The 21,905-nt window shown below is 41.8% G+C and overlaps 1 protein-coding gene across 7 annotated transcripts in view; it reads right to left on the bottom strand.

Moving 5' to 3' along the window:
- The window catches only part of LOC122549745 (zinc finger protein 385D-like), a 1,031,183-nt gene that overhangs the window by 766,615 nt on the left and 242,663 nt on the right, over positions 1-21,905 (bottom strand). Inside the window, exon 1 of one of the 7 annotated variants that reach the window (XM_087987041.1) lies at positions 13,297-13,456. The exons of the other annotated variants lie outside the window; for them this stretch is intronic. Coding sequence (XP_087843167.1) covers positions 13,297-13,324 — 28 coding nt within the window. The 5' untranslated portion in view covers positions 13,325-13,456. Of the gene's footprint in view, positions 1-13,296; positions 13,457-21,905 lie in introns of those variants that run through there. 7 annotated transcript variants of the gene reach the window in all.

The following is a 21,905-nucleotide window of genomic DNA, read 5'->3' as shown; positions in this document are numbered from 1 at the left end:
AAAGGAGAACACACTTCCATCTACATCAACAGAGCTGAGGTTAAGACGGTGGACAGCATCAAGTTCCTTGGAATAAAGATAACCAACAATCTGTCCTGGACTTCCACGTAGTTTCAATGGTCAAGAAGGCACAAAAACTCCTCTTTTTCCTCCGATGGCTCAGGAAATTTGATATGTCCATAAGGACTCTCACCAACTTCTACAGATGCACCTTTGAAACATACATCCTGGTGCCTAACGGCCTGGTATGGCAACGGCTGTGCTCAGGATTGTAAGAAACAACAGAAGATGGTGTGCACAGCCCAGATCATCGTGGAAGCCAACCTTCCATTCATGGACTCCATTTACATGTCTCGCAGCCCTGGAAAGGCTGCCAACATCATCAAAGACCGATCATACTGCAGTAATGCTCTCCTACAACCTTTTCCATCAGGCAGAAGGTACAGAAGCTTGAACACTTGCACCAGCAGGTTCAGGAACATCATCTTCCCAGCTGTTATTAGACTGATGAATGGACCCTCTTGCCTCATATAATACGAATGTTGCTAACGTTGATCTCACCTCGCGCACGCCATGTGCATTGTAACCTATATGCCTTCATCTAAGTCTTTATATAATCTCTGATCTGTACATCCTTGCTTACTATGATCTGCTGAAAATGTGTTGCTGGAAAAGTGCAGCAGGTCAGGCAGCATCCAAGGAACAGGAGAATCGACATTTCGGGCATGAGCCCTTCTTCTTATGCCCGAAACGTCGATTCTCCTGTTCCTTGGATGCTGCCTGACCTGCTGCGCTTTTCCAGCAACACATTTTCAGCTCTGATCTCCAACATCTGCAGCCCTCACTTTCTCCTTACTATGATCTGCCTTTACTGCTCAAAAAACAAAGCTTTTCCCTTTACTTCGGTACATGTGACAAAAAATATATTAATGAAGCCTTACATTGAGAACAACATTGTGCATCTTTCAATTAAGTTCTGGGTGTTGAGGTAAGAGTTTCACTGGGCACCTACTAGTTGCCTATTAAGGGGATTATTGCTTGTTAATAACCTTATTAACTACAGATCTCACCTCATTTAATATACAGCTTTTAACTGCACCACTTGCTGCAAGCAAAAAAGTTGCTGAGAATTCTTGACATCAAAGACAGAGTGTGTAGCTGGCCATTTCAACTCACTGCTTGCTCTAAAGATCTCTCTGTTCGACATCCATTGCAGCAGCACAGATCCCCTACACTGACATCCTAAATGCCTCAACCTCGAAGAATCCTCAGAACATTCTCCAATTCCCCTCCAGTACACTTCTGCACTTCAGGCTGCAACAGCAACCATCATTGCAATGCTGCTGCAAGGACACTGTGCTCAGTAACAGGCACCCAGTTCATGGACTGCACTAGGCTGCATCTCGGGTTTCTGCTCACTCTCATAGTGCACACTCACTCCAAGGCTTTCTGGATGCTCATAGCATCCCTGCATTCCCTTTGTGAGCATTGCCTTCACTGTCAGAGATACCAGGGCCATATTACCGCTGTCTTGTCGTGCCACTTAGCTCAAATACAAAGCCAGGAAGCTTATCATAATGGTCAGCATGGCTTAGTCAAAAGGGGTAGCATGTCTCCAGGGTTTCCTCCCACAGTAAGTCAAGGGCAGCCTCTAATACCAACCCAAGAGCTGCCACTTCAAGCAATCAGAATGAGATCCCTCTCTTCAAAATGAGGTGAGGAGCTGAGTGATGGACAGCACAGTACCCATTTTGACTCTTTCTGTCCTACTGAGAGCCGCTTTCATGCTGGTTTGAGAGAAAGGGTGGTATGAAAAGAGATGAAAGTGAGTGGCAAGCTCCACTTTTGGTGCAGGTTTGGATGTGTCCTGAGGAGGTGAGCAAGCAGCACCGAGGGCATGCAGGGATAGTGGTGTCAATGGGTTGGCAACATGTTGTAGGCTATAATAAGAATGGTTGAGCTTGAGCTTTCGTGGAACATGTATACAGTAGCAGAAATAGTCGATGTGAGATAACAGAAAGAAGATGGTGCCACTTCCACTGCAGAGTAGAGAAGGTCTGTGTAATTGTGCTTGCACCTGCATTCCCCTGAAGGTGAGACCACACAAACCTGGATGGCAACCTCAGATCAAGCTGATGTGATTTGGTGACAAAGCACCTATTGCTGCTCATTGGGGAAGAGAAAGTCCCACCTGTGCACTACATGTGCAGTGGCTTTGACCTCCATCAATTATGAAGTTCTTTGAGAGGTTAGTCATGGCTCAGCAACTCCAGCCTCACAAATTACTTATATCCTTTAGAACTCACCTATTGTTCCAGCAGGTTCACTCCCCCTGGCCCTGCAATCATCCCTGGAACATTTGGATAATAAGAATATCTACATTGGGCTCCTACTTATTGACTACAGTTCTGCCTTCTGTTGTGGACTAGGACAGACCGCTCAAAACATTCTTAAGCAGACAGCCCTATACCATAACTTTGCAATTTGCTTCGGTAAGTGCACAGTGAAAATTACTCGGATTAAGTTAGCTAGGTTGACTACCAGACTTTAAAACAGAAAAGGTTTTTCACAAAGTCAAACAATGAAACACTAAGTACAGAATAAAGAACCCCGACAGAACTCAGTCTATCCAACTAGACTTAATTATGGTGTTCTGAAAATACACAACAGTCCCAAGAAGCAAACTCCCTTTAAAAACCAGTATAAATGGAGTACGTGCTTACAGGTTGAAGTTGACAGGCAGAAAAGAGAGAGAGAGTTACCACACAGCTCCCTGTTGAACTTCTCAGTTAAATACTGAATTAAATTGCTCAGCTCAGCCAGCTAGAGAGCTGACCACTCCCCTTTATTTATACAGGTCACTTCTAAAGCATGACCACTTTGGCCTGAAATCTCATCTGTTTACATATAAATAAAAGGCCTGTCAAAATCTTTTTCATCTCTGGACCAAACCAGACTAATCGGAACCCGGCCCTCTGAAAAATATCAAGGACAAAGTCTCCTTGAGCCAAGGAACAGCTTTTAGAAAAGAATGGATTAGCTTTGTGACAATTCATAATTCCAAAGAAACTCATCTCTAAACTCCAAGACCTGACTCTTGGCTCCCTCTCCCCGTAACTGGATCCTTGACTTCCTGACCAATAGACCACAATCTGTAAGAATAGGTAACAATACCTCCTCCACGATAATCCTCAACACCAGTACCCTGCAAGGCTGTGTACTCAGCCCCCTATCAAACTCCTCATTCACTCAGGACTGTATGGCCAAATTCTGCCCCAACTCCATTTACAAGTTCGCTGAAGGTCTTGACCATCTCCTAAGTACCATTGATGCAGATAGGAGCATGCCCTCCATTCCACTTCCCAAAGTCAAAGACCAGCTCCTTCATTTTGTTGATGTTGATGGAAAGATTATTGTCTTTACACCATATCTTTAACCACTCAATCTCCTTTCTGTACTCCATCTCGTCATTGATAGTCACTGATCCCTTAGGCTTAATTAACTGACTAAAATTAATAAAGTTTCCTTTGAATTGTTTTTCAACCCTATCATAATTTCAGAACTGTTCTGCTCTTTCAGTGCTCTGAATAACAATTCCCCTCTTGCAGATTCAAGTTAACATTTGCATAGTTTTACGGGCAGACCTTAAAATTGGCAGGGTTATAATTGATAGAAGTACAAAATTGCATGTAAATTAAACAGAAGAAAAGAGGACAATTAAATTGGAGTTCAAATGTTTGGTACAATCATCTGAAAGGTTCTGAGAAATCATTAGAAGGCTTGTCAAGAATGAGTGACAGGCAAATTAACAAAATAGAGAACATATGGTGCAGGTAGAGTGTTAAAGCAGGCTAAAGTAACCCAGTACTAGACCTTTTCATGGAGATGATTGAGTTGGTAATGGAGTTGCTTGATGAACATGTAAGAATGGTGTTATTCTCTGTCATGCAATGACATCATTTCCAGCAGCACCTTTCACAGCCTGCCTGCTAGAGTGTGGAATCAAGTTTCTGGTAAAAGCAGAACATTGCAATCTGTAGCCAAAACACTCTCTGGAACAGATGGCACAAATCATCATCTGTTCCCCGATTGATGACAACAGTTTCTCATCTCATAGTGAGATATATCTGCCACAGTCTGCAGAAACTACCTTATAATTAACCTTTGCATGCTTTCGCTTATGCAATGCCACCAAAAGTACGGCATTCAATGAGTTTCTGACAAAAAAGCAATCAAGGATAGAAATATACTAATTGTTACTGTTTACATAGCTCCTGACTGAGCAACTGTGATACACTTCTTACATCAGACTATATGCACAAACTCCTTAACCCCAAATTCATATTTAACTGAGGTACCTATTTGTTTGAGGTGGGCACTTCCTGTAACCTTTGTCTAGAGGACTATTCAGAACTACAAAGTGGTGAAAACTCTGACTTATTTATCAATTTACACCAATGAAATGGGGAACAAGGAATGAAAATTTAGACTGTATAAGCCTTACACCCCTTACCTCATGCTGTCTTTCCAACCTGCAACTTTCAAGTTATTGACATCTATGAATTGTGTCACGTAACATAACAGGCTTGTCAGCAAAATTAAAGCCCATGGAACAAAAGTGCCAGTGCCGAAGTCAGTAGAGTGAGGGGAAACTACAGAGTAGTGGTGAACGGTTGGGGTTCCCCTGAAATCGACGGTGGGACCACTGCTTCGCTTGATCTATGTTAATGCCTAGATTTAGGTGTAAAAAGCACAATTTAAGTTTGTGGAAGACACAAAACTTGAAAGTGCACTCATGTGATTTGTGAGTAGGATAGTATCAAACTGTAAAAAGACAAGGACAGGCTAGTGATCTGAACAAATAACTGGCAAGTAAAATTTATTGCAGATAAGTGTAAAAGGATTTACAAGAACAGGCAATAGAAAACAAAAGGTACAATTCTAAACGGAGTATAAAACCAGAGGGATCTGGGTTTATATGTGCTTAAGTTACTGAAGATAACAGGTCGAGCTGAAAAAGCATTTAAAAAAATAAATAGGATCCTGTGGTTTTTAATTTAGGGCAAGCAAATAAATTATGATAAACCTGTCTAAAACCTCGATGGCCTCAATGGAGTAAAGTATTCATATAAGATCGTCATACCTTAAGAAGGAAGCGAAGACATTGGAGAGGATACAGAGAAGATTCAGGAGGATGGTTCTATGGATGATTAACTTTCATTGCATACATAGATAGAAGACGCTAAGTGTTCTTCTGGAAGAAGCAAAGATTAACAAGAGATTTGATTGATAAGAGTACAGCACACGAGCAGACCTTTGGGCCCATGATAATTTGATTTCATTTGATTTATTGTAGTCAAATATACCGAAGTACAGTGAAAAACTTGGGTTTGCAAGTTGTACAGGCATTGGCTTTCAACAGTCAGTTCTGCTCCAACACGGTAATTCCGTTCTACTGCAATCCCATGTTATAAGAAAATGGAGTAATAACAGCACTATTTAAACTAATCGCATTATAATAATATACACTTTAAACATTAGCAGTTTAAAACAGTGTCCTCAATTTGTCAATTGCGTAATAGAGAATTCGCATTAACGAAACAATCGTTATAATCCACTGTATCATGAGGATTAACAACAAAGTAAATACGGAGTAACTGATAGTGGACGGGTTGAGGACCATAGGACATCAATTTAAGGTGATTAGCCAAAATAATGAAAGGTGACATGAAGAAAAACTCTTCAGCATAGCAGGTAGGAACTGGAATGCTCTGCCTGACACTGTAGTACAGGCAGATTCAATTGAGGTCTTCAAAGGAGAATTGGATGATTATTTGAAGTGAAGAGAAAAACCTAATCAAGGATAGAAAAATACTAATTGAGTTAAAGACCAAAAGAACTGTGGGTGCTGCAAATCAGAAACAAGAACAGAAAGTGCTGGAAAGGGTCAGTAGGTCAGGCAGCATCTGTGGAGGAAAATTAGAGTTAATGTTTAGGGTCTGCGGACCCTTCCTCAGAACAGATCTGAGGAAGGATCACTCGATCAAAAACATTAACTCTGATTTCTGTCCACAGATGCTGCCAGACCTGCTGAATTTTTCCAGCAGCTTCTGTTTTTGGCTTAATTGAATTGTTCTTGCTGCGAGCTAAATGGAGTGAATGTTCTCCTTCTGTTCTATAATCATTTTTTAATTCTATGATCTTATCATTTACCATGTCGATTTTACTGCTTTTAGCCCCAGTCATGACCTTTGTTAGGAACTTATGTCTTTTATTTTGTTTCTTCAATAAAGTTGAAATTAACAAGCTCAGAAGCATTTTTAGAAACATATCTGTGGTTTTCCAAAATTGGGTGTCAGAAAATTAATTATATTTCACAGATATAAAAATAAGATTATCCTAGTTATTCTATCCCTGCTGTATATTTAAGAAATTTCTTAATTAGCAATCAATTACCAAAAGCACATTGTTGGCTAAACCTTCACAATCTTCCGGGAACTCTAACATGTCTGCCATTCTCAACATGGATACCTAGTTCATGTCCAAATCCTGCTATACTTGACAAATAATAACAGACTTACATCTGATCTGCTCCCTGGCTGCCTCTTGGTATATTCATATTCAGTAATGACTGTATAACACTTGGGTATCAAACAATGTCTTCCACAATGTTTACCAGAATTGGAATGAATAGAACTTAACATCTAACTCAATACCGAACAACCCAGATGGCCTCCTTCTTCAAAGACCGCAATTTCCCCTCAGACGTGGTTGACGATGCTCTCCACCACATCTCAACTTCCCGCTTCTCCGCCCTTGAACCCTGCCCCTCCAATCGCCACCAGGACAGAACCCCACTAGTCCTCACCTACCACCCCACCAACCTCCAGATACATCGGATCATCCTTCGTCATTTGTGCCACCTCCAAACGGACCCCACCACCAAGGATATATTTCCCTCCCCACCCCTATCACCGTTCCGGAAAGACCACTCCATCTGCAACTCCCTTGTCAGATCCACACCCCCCACCAACCCAACCTCCACTCCCGGCACCTTCCCCTGTAACCGCAAAAAATGCAAAACTTGCGCCCACACCTCCCCCCCTCACTTCCCTCCAAGGCCCCAAAGGATCCTTCAATATCCATCAGAAATTCACCAGCACCTTCACACACATCATTTACTGCATCCGCTGCACCTGATGTGGCCTCCTATACATTGGGGAGACAGGCTGCCTACTTGCGGAACGTTTCAGAGAACACCTCTGGGACACCCGCACCAACCAACCCAACCGCCCCGTGGCTGAACACTTTAATTCCCCCTCCCACTCCGCCAAGGACATGCAGGTCCTTGACCTCCTCCATCGCCAGACCATGGCAACACGACGCCTGGAGGAAGAGCGACTCATCTTCCGCCTAGGAACCCTCCAACCACAAGGGATGAATGCAGATTTCTCCAGCTTCCTCATTTCCCCTCCCCCCACCTTTTCTCAGTCCTAACCCTCAGACTCAGCACCGCCTCTTAACCTGCAATCTTCTTCCCGACCTCTCCGCCCCCACCCCCTCTCCGGCCTATCACCCTCACCTTAACCTCCTTCCACCTATCGCATTCCCAACCCCCCCTCCCCCAAGTCCCTCCTCCCTACCTTTTATCTTAGCCTGCTTGGCACACCCTCCTCATTCCTGAAGAAGGGCTTATGCCCGAAACGTCGATTCTCCTTCTCCTTTGATGCTGCCTGACCTGTTGCGCTTTTCCAGCAACACATTTTTAAGCTCCTTTGTCAAATGCCAAGTAAGCATCACAAGTATACATTTCCATTGCTATGCAAGTAGGTTTAGTGAACTAAGCTTCATCCTTTTACACTAGAGGAAAAAAATAGTGGTCTTGGACTAGTGACATGGAAAGCAAACAAAATATGCACTGTGTGCCATGATGCTTGGAAGCAGAAGGATGCTGACATACACTTGGATAGTAATCCTCCTAATTTCTCATTTATACTAATTGGGACAAATTTATACATGGGAATTCTAATGGAATGCTGCTATTGTATCTGATAAACAACAATTATATAGGATATTGTCATGAATCTAAAGTAAATAGTAAATGAAAGTAATTAGGCTAGCTATAGTCATGAAACAAACAGCTCAGGACTTCATTTCCTGTTCTTAATCGATCATGTGTTAACTCAGTGAAGGGTGAATCATGAAAACATGCATACAGAAGAACTCTAAAGCTATGTTCCTTTTGCAGTGCGATCACGATGTACATAAATTATTCCAACACATAATATCACATATCATTAAAACCATTGTCCACTATTATGCATTCTTCAGCTATTCCCTCAAGAATTTAGTTGGAAAGCAACAAAGGAGTTAGGATTATCGAGGAAAAATAATACCAAATCAAATCATGAGGGGGCAAAGAAACTAAAGATGAAAATATTGTGAAGGACTTAAGAGTCATACAGCATGGAAACAGACCCTTCAGTCCAACCAGTCCACACCAACCATAATCCCAAAATAAACTAGCACCATCTGCCTGCGCTTGGCCCATAGACGTTCAAGAATTTCTTATTCATGTACTTATCCAAATGTCTTTTAAACATTGTGACTGTACCCGCATCCACCCCTTACTCTGCAATTCATTCGACACACAAACCACTCTGTGTTAAAAAACTCTTCTTGTCTTTTTTAAATCTTTCTGCTCTCACATTAATAATGTGCCCCAGTCTTGAAATCTCCTACCTTAGGGAAACGACATCTGCCATTCAGCTTATGAGTGCCCCTCATGATTTTATAAACCTTTTTAAAGTCACCCTTCAACCTTCTGTGCTCTAGTGAAAAAAGTCCCAGCCTATCCAGCCTGTCCTCATAACTCAAACCCTCCATCCCTGGCAACATCCTGGTAAATCTCTTCTGAACCTCTCTCCAGCTTAATAACAATCTTCCTATTATAGTGCAACCAGAATTGGCCACAGTACCATCGAAGAGCCCTCACCAATGTCCTGTACAACCCAAACTTCTATACCTTTTGGGAAAAATATTAAGTTTTTAAAATTTTTAACATCCTGGGGCATAAGGGTCAAAATGTTTAAAATGGGCAGCCCAACCTCAAGCTAGTCATTTCCAGGTTTAATAGTAGGAAAGCAAGGTCTGGTAGGAGTGTCCAAATGCTCACAAGAGACTGGTTGGTCACTGAAACATTTTGAGGAGACTGTTTATCTCCATTTTAAGTTTTATGTTCGAAACATGGCACCTGAAATGGGAGAAGTAAGGACAAGATGAATTACTGCACAGTTTGAGATCTAGCAGAGGCTGATAGCCAAGTTCGGTATCCATAGGGAGGGCCTCAACCAGGACCTTGGGTTCATGTCACATTACAGGTGATCACCATTGCACTACACACACACACACAGATATCCCTGCACACACATACTCTCACATACACCCAATGCTATCAAATATCCCAGTTTACCTCTGAATTGCACCTCCATTATTGGCTAAACGGTCACAATCTGCCAGGAATGCTAACATGTCTGCCATCCCCAACGTTGATACCTAGTTTATGTCCAAATCCTGCTATACTCAACAAGTAATAACAGACTTGCATCTGATCTGCTCCCTGGATGCCTCACAGATGGGGAATCAGTTAACAAACTTCAAACAGGTCCTTGTATAAATCTTTATTTCCATATATCCTCCAAACTGAGTTCTCCCACCCCATTCCTCAAATATTATCAGGGTATTTCTCTCTCCTTTATGATGATGCTCCTAACAAGGTTATGCTGTATTTGGCCTTTTTTAAAAAAAAAATCCAGCTATTCCAAAAAAGTCTGGTTTGGATGGGCTTTTGGGCCAATTTGATTATAGCTAACAGATACTGCCTTAGGTAAAGGACTTTCAAGTTTAAAAAATAAATACTTGTACAATGAAAGTGCAGTGGCCAGTTCTCCTAGCTCAGCTTTCCTCTGGTTTGATTTGGTTTTAGCAAATGGGTTCATGTCACATTACAGGTGATCACCATTGCACTACACACACACACACAGATATCCCTGCACACACATACTCTCACATACACACAATGCTATCAAATATCCCAGTTTACCTCTGAATTGCACCTCCATTATTGGCTAAACGGTCACAATCTGCCAGGAATGCTAACATGTCTGCCATCCCCAACGTTGATACCTAGTTTATGTCCAAATCCTGCTATACTCAACAAGTAATAACAGACTTGCATCTGATCTGCTCCCTGGATGCCTCACAGATGGGGAATCAGTTAACAAACTTCAAACAGGTCCTTGTATAAATCTTTATTTCCATATATCCTCCAAACTGAGTTCTCCCACCCCATTCCTCAAATATTATCAGGGTATTTCTCTCTCCTTTATGATGATGCTCCTAACAAGGTTATGCTGTATTTGGCCTTTTTTTTAAAAAAAATCCAGCTATTCCAAAAAAGTCTGGTTTGGATGGGCTTTTGGGCCAATTTGATTATAGCTAACAGATACTGCCTTAGGTAAAGGACTTTCAAGTTTAAAAAATAAATACTTGTACAATGAAAGTGCAGTGGCCAGTTCTCCTAGCTCAGCTTTCCTCTGGTTTGATTTGGTTTTAGCAGTCTGGCTGTACACTGAAAGCAGTCAGTCAGTTTGAGGCTGTTGGTTTAAAAAATAGCTATATGGAAGAGAGTGTTCCATGCTGCCAACTCTCTCCCCACTGTAAGACCATGTGTTTATTTTTTTCCTTTTGGGCCAATGGGTGTTTATGAGGATTGTTGCAGGAATTTGGAACAGCATCATTAAGTGGGGATAATCTGTTGAATTTTTGTATAAGTTATTCTGTATTCTGTTCTCTTTTGTTTGTGTTTCATTCAGTAATCTTGTAAATAAATTCTGTTTTGTTTAAAACAAAGTGGTTTGACCAGCTGGGATATCCACCCTACACCTGCTTAAAACAACTCGTAAAGTTAGGGTTTGTACCCAATGGGTACCGAACTTAGCAGAGGCTGATAGCCAAGTTCGGTATCCATAGGGAGGGCCTCAACCAGGACCTTGGGTTCATGTCACATTACAGGTGATCACCATTGCACTACACACACACACACAGATATCCCTGCACACACATACTCTCACATACACACAGACGCGCACACAGACACCCACAGACACCCTTATAGTCACACAGACTCCCACACATGCACCCCTCACAGACTTAAGACACTCTGCACTCACTACACACACACACACACTTTCTCACACTCACAACCCCCACCCCAGACAGACACACACACAGACAGACAGACAAAGACCCACACACAGACAGACAAAGACCCACATGCACACATATATTTTGTATGGTGAATTGTTTTTGGTACTTTCAGAGTTACATTGCACTTTGCTCAAAAACCACATACATTCATGTAGAACTCTGAGCTCAAAAACTGTATGAATTTATGTAAAACTCTGTTATTTCACTTTTTAGATTGGAATCAATCTAAACATCAGGTCATAGACAGAGAACACAGGGGGCTAACACCTTCAACATATTGTCTAACTATCACCATTGTTAACAGCTAACCCGAGAATGCAACTTTAAAAAAAAGGGTTTTGTGATTTACACATGAAAGAAGTGAAACTATCAATATTTTCTAACAGATGAAAGGCTTAACAGACAATCAATTCTTCAATGTATAATTTCAGTTACATCACACTGCAAATTTTTGCTATAAATTCTGTTACGATCGAGCCCTCCACAATCACCTGATGAAGGAGCGTCGCTCCAAAAGCTAGTGTGCTTCCAATTAAACCTGTTGGACTATAATCTGGTGTTGTGTGATTTTTAACTTTGTACACCCCAGTCCAACACCGGCATCTCCGAATCGTGATTAAACAGAACAGCCAATTTCATGCTTGGTAGAAACATCACAAGGTATTATAAGGAGAAATTGGAAAGCTTTTGTATTCATAAAAAGAAAACCATTCCAAATAGTAGCATGCTGCACTGACTTTGGAAAAGAGCAGTGCCCACCCAAAGTTCTACAAATACCCAAGAATTGTATACTTGAGCCAAGAGCAGGAAAAGTGTAATTGATTCAGGTCAGGGACAAATTGTCTCAGAAACTAACTCTGCAACATTTGAAACCTTGGAAGGAATGAGGGAACTGTAAATAAAGACTTACAGGGGAAATGTGGAACAATCAAATAACAACAGGCCTAAGCAATCATCGTCATAGAGTTACACAGGATAAAAACAAAACCATCGGTCCAACTCATCCATGCTGACCAGATATCCTAAACTGATCTAGCCCCATTTGCCAACATTTGGCTTGTATCCCTCTAAACTCTTCCTATTCATGTACCCATCCAGATGCCTTTTCACTGTTGTAATTGTACCCGCCTCCACCACCTCCAGTGGCAGCTCATTCCATACATGCACCACCATCTGCGAGGTGTAGTGATAGTGTAAAATCACATGACTGGGAGAGAGTTGAATGTAGATCCTATGGCAGAGATATGTACATAAGCTTGTACTGATGTATGACTTTGTAAATAGATAATCTGTAAATAAAAGGTTATTATTGAAATGTTCACAGATTGCTGTGGAGTCATTTAAGAGACAATGATAGCTCTATCAACCCAACCAGAAGAGTAAACAGCTTTAATTAGCACTTACATCCCATACAACATGTTGGTTGACAAACATAACAACTTTCAAATTACCATTCACATGCTGTAAAATAAACATTAGATTGTGATATGTTTCCGCTGTCAGTTATTGTGAATCTACGTGCGCAATATTTTTTAAAATTTGCAAAACTAAACCATTATTTTGTTTGGCGATCTGTAGGATCTAGCATATCAAGGTTCAATTATCTACATGTTGTGATATTCCAGTCATAGAATGAACTAAATTTCCTTCCTACTCTTAATTCCTATATCTTCAGTTTTAATACAGTTTAACTACAGTGTGACAGAATTCTGCTGGAGGCTGCTGTGATAAAAATAATTAAATATCAATCCACCGTTTATATCTCAGAAACGCATTACATTTCCTGTGTTACATTATCGCAAAATGCTAGTAATCTGCATCCAATTCTTTCTTGCTCCTTTGTAAATATTTATTTTCAGTAAAATAATTAATCATATTTTCTACCTTCTACTTCTAAACAATGACCATTGAATTACAGCTACCATTTTAAAATTTTGAGTAAAAAGCCACCAGGTTCTGGCTGATACACAATTTAATTATATTGCAAGTTTTCAATTTTTAACAAAAATATTTTGAAACAGATCTCACCTCTGTTTAGCAGTCCATTCCACATCATCTCTCTTCAAAGAATTAACTTTCAGTTCAGAGAAATCAGTTCTTCATTCCTGTCACACTCAACAAATGTTATGGTTGGAAATCTACAGAATGAAATGAGCTGAGGAAAAGTGACATTCTAGCATTTTCAACAAATCTTGTCATGTGAATTACCTCAGAAAATTCCTTTATCTCCAGCAGTCATCCAATTCCTTGCAGCAATTATTATACATGGAAAACTGGATTCTGTGCACAGATGGTGAATAGTCACTTCATACTAATAACTGACAAAGTGACATGCAGAGTCGTACCTAGCATTGCCAAATGTGCAAGCGTCTGGAAGCATAAGCTATAAAATAAAAGGAGCACTCCCAGTATTTTCCTCATTTCATGGCAAAGTTCTTTTCCTAAACAAAGGCATTTGTTAAGTAATTTTTATATCAATTAATTATCACTGATAGGAAGGAAAATTAAGATTATTCTTGAGATGATTTATTTCCATCATTTGTTCATTTTGTTCATGTCAGTTTCTTGCCCAATATCTTAATTTGTAATTCCCAGATGTAATTTAGTTTAACAAAAGCACTAGCTCAAGTATACCCTCTTTGTCCATTATTGCACTCTGATATTGTCAACATCAGCTTTTGAAAATCAAAATTTAAAAGACAAACATGATGAAAAGTTTGTATTTATTTTGTACCATATTTAGGCAATAAGTGGACAAAACATCAAGCTCAGTTTGAACATTTAAGATGAATTTCTGTGCTGGTTTTTAACATTGAGGATGGGCTCCCACACACTCTTCGCATGAGAATACACAACTGCCTGGCAGGTACAGTCACTTTAATGTTTTCAGGCAACATACTAATGTGAGCTGGGACTTCCATGTGCCTCCATGAGGGTGTCACACCTCAGAGTGGCTGACTAAACAGAGGCTGACTGTTCTGTTCATTAGAAGTGCCATTTACTGGCAGTGGTCAGAACTGATACGAGTAGGGCAGGGGGCGAAGTTCAGCAATTTATTTAGACATTGGGATGAGTCTGACAACTTGCTGTGGCCAAGTTGACAGGAATCAGTGAGGTAGAATGGAGAGGTATACTGGACAAGGTGGTAGAAATGGATGGATGTAGGCACGGAGGTTCATAGAAAACAGGGACACAGTGTGCTGGGATGACAAAGATTGTGGTCTGAGTTTTGTACAGTGCATGGGTCTGTGTGAAATGTTGATTCCCTTTAAAGTGCCTCACATTGGTCAGCCCTACCTCTCATCGGTCAAGTTATTTACCCTGCCCACCGCAAGTGTGGTCACAGCCATCTTCTTTCCCATTGTGTTTTAGCAAATTTCCAGCATGATGGAAGGTGATTGTGAACACTTTCCAGCCAATGGCTTCCAGCCTCCACTGCTACATGACAGTGAGGTCCCAAACTTCCAGATCCGCAGCCTGATAGCCCCTTCCCTGAACCTTCCTCAATCACTGCTTTGCACCTCCCTCGGTCCTCACTCAACCCTGTCCACCTTTACCCTCTTCCCCACCACCCATCTTCTCACATAAAAGGTGACTCTGCAGTTGGCATCAAACACTGCCCCCCTCCTTGAAGCCAGTGTTCCTAAACATGGACAAAGCTCCCTCTTGCATGGCCCCAATCCTGCAAACACCAATCCTCACAAATAGGTTGCTGATTCTCTTTCCTTGTCCCACCTTATTCCCAGACTCCTGGCTAGAAGCTAAACCCCCATCTCCCTGACTGCCTTAGCCCGAGCCACAGAACTGACCATGATCAACTTGTTGGGCTATTCAGGTATGGACACCGTAATCGAAATGCCTGATTGTGGCCACTCCCCTGGGTTGGTATTGGATGTTGTCTTTTGTTTACTGTGCTGGGACCCTCTGACTGATACATTTCTCCACAGATTTTGGCAAGGGCTACTGCCCTAAGACTTTGAGACACACAGGTTTGGTTAATGTGGATACAGAGTATTTGCTGTGCAAGCTTATGTCATATGATGCGTGTGTGAGATCGACTTCGCACACAGCCATACAACAAGATGTCAGACCCCTTGACTGAGGACTCTCTAGCTAAGGTTAGCTCCCCAGTTATGTGGTTGTATTATAAGCACAAGGTAAGACAAGGCAGCAATGGTCCAAGTATCATGTTAAGAAACATTCTTGACTTCAGTGTACCATTGTATTAAAATGGTAAAAACAATGACTGCAGATGCTGGAAACCAGATTCTGGATCAATGGTGCTGGAAGAGCACAACAGTTCAGGCAGCATCTGAGGAGCTTCAGCAAAATCGACGTTTTGGGCAAAAGCCCTTCATCAGGAATAAAGGCAGAGAGCCTGAAGGGGAGAGAGAAGCTAGAGGAGGGTGGGGGTGGGGAGAGAGTAGCATAGAGTACAATAGGTCAGTGGGGGAGTAGATGAAGGTGATAGGTCAGGGAGGAGAGGGTGGAGTGCATAGGTGGAAAAGGAGCTGGGCAGGTCGGACAAGTCCGGACAAGACAAGGAGACAGTGTTGAGCTGGAGGTTTGAAACTAGGATGAGGTGGGGGAAGGGGAAATGAGGAAGCTGTTGAAGTCCACATTGATGCCCTGGGGTTGAAGTGTTCCGAGGCGGAAGATGAGGCGTTCTTCCTCCAGGCGTCTGGTGGTGAGAGAGCGGCAGTGGAGGAGGCCCAGCACCTCCATATCCTCGGCAGAGTGGGAGGGGGAGTTGAAATGTTGGGCCACAGGGTGGTGTGGTTGATTGGTGCGGGTGTCTCGGAGATGTTCCCTAAAGCGCTTTGCTAGGAGGCGCCCAATCTCCCCGATGTAGAGGAGACCGCATTGGGAGCAACGGATACAATAAATGATATTAGTGGATATGCAGGTAAACTTTTGATGGATATGGAAGGCTCCTTTAGGGTCTTGGATAGAGGTGAAGGAGAAGGTGTGGGCACAGGTTTTACAGTTCCTGCGGTGGCAGGGGAAAGTGCCAGGATGGGAGGGTGGGTCGTAGGGGGGCGTGGACCTGACCAGGTAGTCACGGAGGGAACAGTCTTTGCGGAAGGCGGAAAGGGGTGGGGAGGGAAATATATCCCTGGTGGTGGGGTCTTTTTGGAGTTGGCGGAAATGTCGGCGGATGATTTGGTTTATGCGGAGGTTTGTAGGGTGGAAGGTGAGCACCAGGGGTGTTCTGTCCTTGTTACGGCTGGAGGGGTGGGGTCTGAGGGATGAGGTGCGGGATGTGGACGAGATGCGTTGGAGGGCATCTTTAACCACGTGGGAAGGGAAATTGCGGTTTCTAAAGAAGGAGGCCATCTGGTGTGTTCTGTGGTGGAACTGGTCCTCCTGGGAGCAGATACGGCGGAGGCGGAGGAATTGGGAACACGGGATGGCATTTTTGCAGGAGATAGGGTGGGAAGAGGTGTAATCCAGGTAGCTGTGGGAGTCGGTGGGTTTGTAAAAAATGTCAGTGTCAAGTCGGTCATCACTAATGGAGATGGAGAGGTCCAGGAAGGGGAGGGAGGTGTCAGAGATGGTCCAGGTAAATTTAAGGTCAGGTTGTATTAAAATGTTTGGCAAAGTTGTGTTATTCAAGGTAGATAATCTGCAGCCATCTTTCTCCCCATAATGTGAAACTCCAAATACGTATAAATAAAAATAGGAGATCAAGGTTTCTTCATGCGTGGCCAAGTTGCAGTGCTTTTGATAAAATATTAATTTTGGCTCAAAGTCTCTTTGTTTATCTCACAGTAGTTTCATGAGCTTGGTTCAATGTGGTCAGGTGACCTTAAGTCTGTTTTTCTCCTATTAAAAAATAATTATTTCAGCCAATAAAAGTCATCAAAACAGTTAATAAAATTAGATGACAGAAGTTGAAAAATTGTAGTCCATACTTTACCACTATTACAAAAATCTGCTGCCCTTGTCATCTGGTATTTGCAGGTTTTGAAGATGCCATCAAAAGAACTTTGATGAGTTATTACAGTGCATCTTGTAGATGGTGACACTGTTCCAACTGTGCCTCAATAGTGAGACAGTGAATGTTTTAGCTGTTGTTGGGCTGCAAATAAAATGGACTGCTTTATTTGAGATGGTTTCAAGATCATCCAGTATTATTGGATTTTCACACATCTAGGCAAATAGCAAGTGTTCATGTCACCCCTGACTTTTGCTTGGCAGATGGTGGACAGGTTTAAGATGTAAGGAGATGAGTTACCCACTGATGAATTAAAAGCCTCCGATATACCCTTGCAATCACAATATTGATACATTTTTTTAATCAATCTGTTCAGACATATTATAACACACCTTTGGAGCAGGGGGGACTTGAACCCAGGCCTCTGGCTCAGAGGTAGGGGCTATATTTGTATTTTATATTTAGATTAGAGTCCCTACAGTATGGAAGCAGACCCTTCAGCTCAACAACTCCAAACCGACCCTCCGGAGAGGAACCCACCCAGACCCATTCCCCTACCTTATATTTACCCCTGGCTAATGCACCTAACACTGTGGGCAATTTAGCATGGCCAATTCACCTGACCTGCACATCTTTGGATTGTGGGAGGAAACCGGAGCAAACCCACACAGACACGGGGAGAATGCACAAACTCCACACAGACAGTCGGCCAAGGCAGGAATTGAACCTGGGTCCCTGGTGCTGTGAGGCAGCAGTGTAAACCACTAAGCCACCGTGCCACCCCATATAAATTGGTTCAGTCAGTTTCTGGCTACTGCTAAGTCCCAGCAAATTGACAGTGAGGAATATAGCTATGGTGTTGTCATTGCATGTCAAAAAAATATGATTATATTCTCCCTCGCTGGAGGTGGTTATCATCTACCATTTATCAGCCCAAGTTTGGGTGTTGCATCAGTTTCATTGCACTTGAACATGGACTACTTCCGTATCTGAGGAAGTTGTCAATAGTTTTGAACTTTGTGCCAGCATCAAGAGACATCCCACACTTATGAACTTATAATCAAGGGAAGATTAGTAGTGAAGCAGCTGAGGATGGTTATGTTTAGGATACCACCATGAGGAACTCATGTCCTTGGACTGAGATGATTGCCTTCCAATAATAATGATTTTCCATTGCATTTAACAAGTTTATGCTGGCTTTTCTTATTTAATTCATGTTTTCCAAAGTGACCATTGACTTTGCCCTGAAATATCAGTTATAGAGTCAGAGAAACAGCAAAGAAACTCTTCGTCCCACCTTGTCCATGCCTACCAGGTTGCCTAAACTGAACTAATCCCTTTTTGCCTGCATTTGGTCCATATTCGTCGAAACCCTTCCTATCCACGTGCCTGTCCAAATGTCTTTTAAATTTTGTAACTGTACATGCATGTACCATTTCCTCTGACAGTGTATGCCTTTTATGCACTATTGTCTGTGTGAAAATGTTGGCCCTCAGGTCCTTTTTTAACGTTTTTCTCTTCTTGCCTTAAGACTATGTGCTCTAGTTTTGGACACCCCCATCTGGGGAAAAGACCTTGGCTATTCACCTTATCTATGTCCCTCATGATTTTATAAACCTCTATCAGGTCACCTGTCAGCCTCCTGCACGCAAGAGAAAAAATTCCCAACCTAGCCAGCTTCTCTTTATAACAACCATCTCCCCCCCCCCACCCCCGCCACACCACCACCCTCCCCCGCCACACCACCACACCATCCCCCCACCCCCAATTTCAGTAACATCCTTGTAAAATCATTTTGCACCTTTTCCAGTTTAATAACATCTTTCCTAACACAGGATGACCGGAATTGTGCGTAATACTCCAAATGTGGTCTCAATAACATCTCTTTTTAGCATTTCTTACCATCAATATGCTTAAATAAGACTTTTAGATTCTCTTTTAAGTTAGCTGCCAGTCTTTTTTTTTGCACTCCCTCTTTGTTTCTCTTAGTTATTTTATTGTTCCCCTCCTGAACCTTCTATTCAGCTTGGTTCTCAGTTGTATTTTTTTTCTGATATCTGTTACATGTTATTTGAGCTCTTTCATCACTAATGGATCCCTTGATTGTTGCTGTAATTTTCTCACTTGTAAGTGTAGTGATTGTAATGAGTTCAGTTAGGGGGACCTCATAGAATATGAGTTCCCTGACAGGGGCTGTTAACGTGGCTCAATCAGGAAGCCCTGGCTGACAGCTACAAACAGAAGTGTCAGAAATTCTGTTCACTCCGAGAGCTGGCTCAGGGGAATCTGGATCAATGTTAAGTACTATGCACATGTAAATAAAGGGTGACTTGATGCTGGTCTCTGTGGAGTTATTTCAGTAGGACTGTACCTCAACTGTACCCAAACGATATCCTCTTCAAAGGTAACCCATGGTTCTGTTATAGTTTTGTCTGTCATTTTTTTAAATTCTGATTTATCTGGGTAGTATCAATTTCCATCCTCTTGCCTTTGTGTTCCTCTAATTAATCATTTCTATTGTTAATTTTCAATAGAAAACACAAATCTTTTTTATATCGGAAGAGAAGAAAATCAGTTATAGTAGAAGTTTAACAAATCTTAAGTTGGATAGTATTTGGAGCAAGTAATATAGTTTAGGGAAAATAGTTGAATTAATCCAGCACACCAATGTTGCATGTGGTAAAAACACATTAGCAGAACAAAAAATGTGCAAACAGAAAAGAAAGAGTTAAAATAATTGCCATGTCCCAGAGGCATAAAAGAATCACATAGGACAGTAAAATGATAATACTCCTGTGTGAATGATGCTTGACCCAGAGCAAATCCATCCTTTCCCATGAGAAGATGCTCAAATGTGATTCCTGAAGACATTAAGCTATTTTGGGCGACACGGTGGCACAGTGGTTAGCACTGTTGCCTCACAGCGCCAGAGACCTGGGTTCAATTCCCGCCTCAGGCGACTGACTGTGTGGAGTTTGCACATTCTCCCCGTGTCTGCGTGGGTTTCCTCCAGGTGCTCCGGTTTCCTCCCACAGTCCAAAAATGTGCAGGTCAGGTGAATTGGCCATGCTAAATTGCCCGTAGTGTTAGGTGCAGGGGTAAATGTAGGGGAATGGGTCTGGGTGGGTTGTGCTTCAGCGGGTCGGTGTGGACTTGTTGGGCCGAAGGGCCTGTTTCCACACTGTAAGTAATCTAATCTAATCTAAAAAAATTTTACTAGGGTAACAAACAGATGGCAAAAGAGAAAATGCTGGAAAATCTCAGCAGGTCTGACAGCATCTGTAAGGAGAGAAAAGAGCTGACGTTTCGAGTCGAACTGACCCTTTATCAAAGTTTTGACAAGGGGTCAATTAGACTCGAAACATCAGCTCTTTTCTCTCCTTACAGATGCTGCCAGACCTGCTGAGATTTTCCAGCATTTTCTCTTTTGGTTTCAGATTCCAGCATCTGCAGTAATTTGCTTTTACTCAATAAACAGATGGGATCTTCCAGTAAGTAAAGATTAGGCATGTCATCAAAACAAAATTAAAGACGTGGCAGTTGGCCATCTCTTCACCTTCCCCACACTCCCCACCTCTTCCTGGACACATGTTCTGGTATTAATTTACTGTTTAAACATTATCAATGGAATTTGACAATAACTGGATGAATGGAATCATATTTACTATCGGTGATTGGTACACTTATATGTGACATCCATGTAAAAAATGAAAGTTTTGTAACAATACAATGAAATTCACCTTTCCCCGCAGGAGGTATGTAGCTCTCTTGCACATGCATGAACAAACACCAGTGATGCTTCCAAACTCACTTATCGGTTTATTGTGGGTCAAAGTAAATTAAAAGAAGCCTCCCCTTTCAGAGTCTTTAATTGCTGCCCTCTATGTGTTCACTTGCTCACATAGATCAATTTGATTCACCCAGTTTCCAAGATCTAAATCTAGCAATGTATTTATTCTTACCGGACCCCAAATTTCCTTTAGTAGAAAATTCTCTCAAATGCACTGTAGGAATTTTCCCATTCAACCCTGTGAATAAGTAAAGTCCCTCATTATAACTGTACTGTTCTTACACCTTTCTGACAATGTTGCAAATTTATTCCACTATATCTTTCCCACCAGTTGGTGGCCTTTAGAACACATCCAGTAACATGCTTGTATATCTATTGTTTCTCAGGTCAAACCAAAAGGATTCTGTACTTGACCCCTCTAAGGAACCTTCTCTCTCTCCAGCATTTTAAATTTCTTATCAAAGTACTTTCCCCTTCTTTCCTTTATTTCTCAATGTTTCTTGATCACCAAGCATCCAATAATATTTAGAACCTAGCTCTAAATTTCCTTGAGCCAGGTTTCCATTATTATATTAATATCTTACTTCCTTGAAGTTATCTTCATGCACACCTCAATCTTATTTACCACACACACAATTGCAGATATGCAGAACAACCCTAATTTTAAACTTGTTGTTTACTCTGGCCTGACCTAACACATTACCATTACTCTTTATAATGCCATTGGCCTCTGCTTACAGCAGTGACATCCCTTACAATATTTATTCTTATTACATCTTCATCATAACCTTTTTCTAGTCTCCTTAGTTTCATAAGTTTTAGAGCTCCTCCCAACAGCTCCGAGGTTTCCATCATTGTTTTATGTGAGGATCAATAGACGCATGAAATTGGGGCAGGACTATCCTGCTA

The sequence above is a fragment of the Chiloscyllium plagiosum genome, unplaced genomic scaffold (assembly GCF_037043375.1).
Source record: "Chiloscyllium plagiosum isolate Xiang-an unplaced genomic scaffold, Cpla_swu_hap1 HiC_scaffold_5, whole genome shotgun sequence".
Taxonomy (NCBI): Eukaryota; Metazoa; Chordata; class Chondrichthyes; order Orectolobiformes; family Hemiscylliidae; genus Chiloscyllium; species Chiloscyllium plagiosum.
Note: the sequence above shows the minus strand (reverse complement) of the source record. Positions and strands in the feature narration are given on the sequence as shown.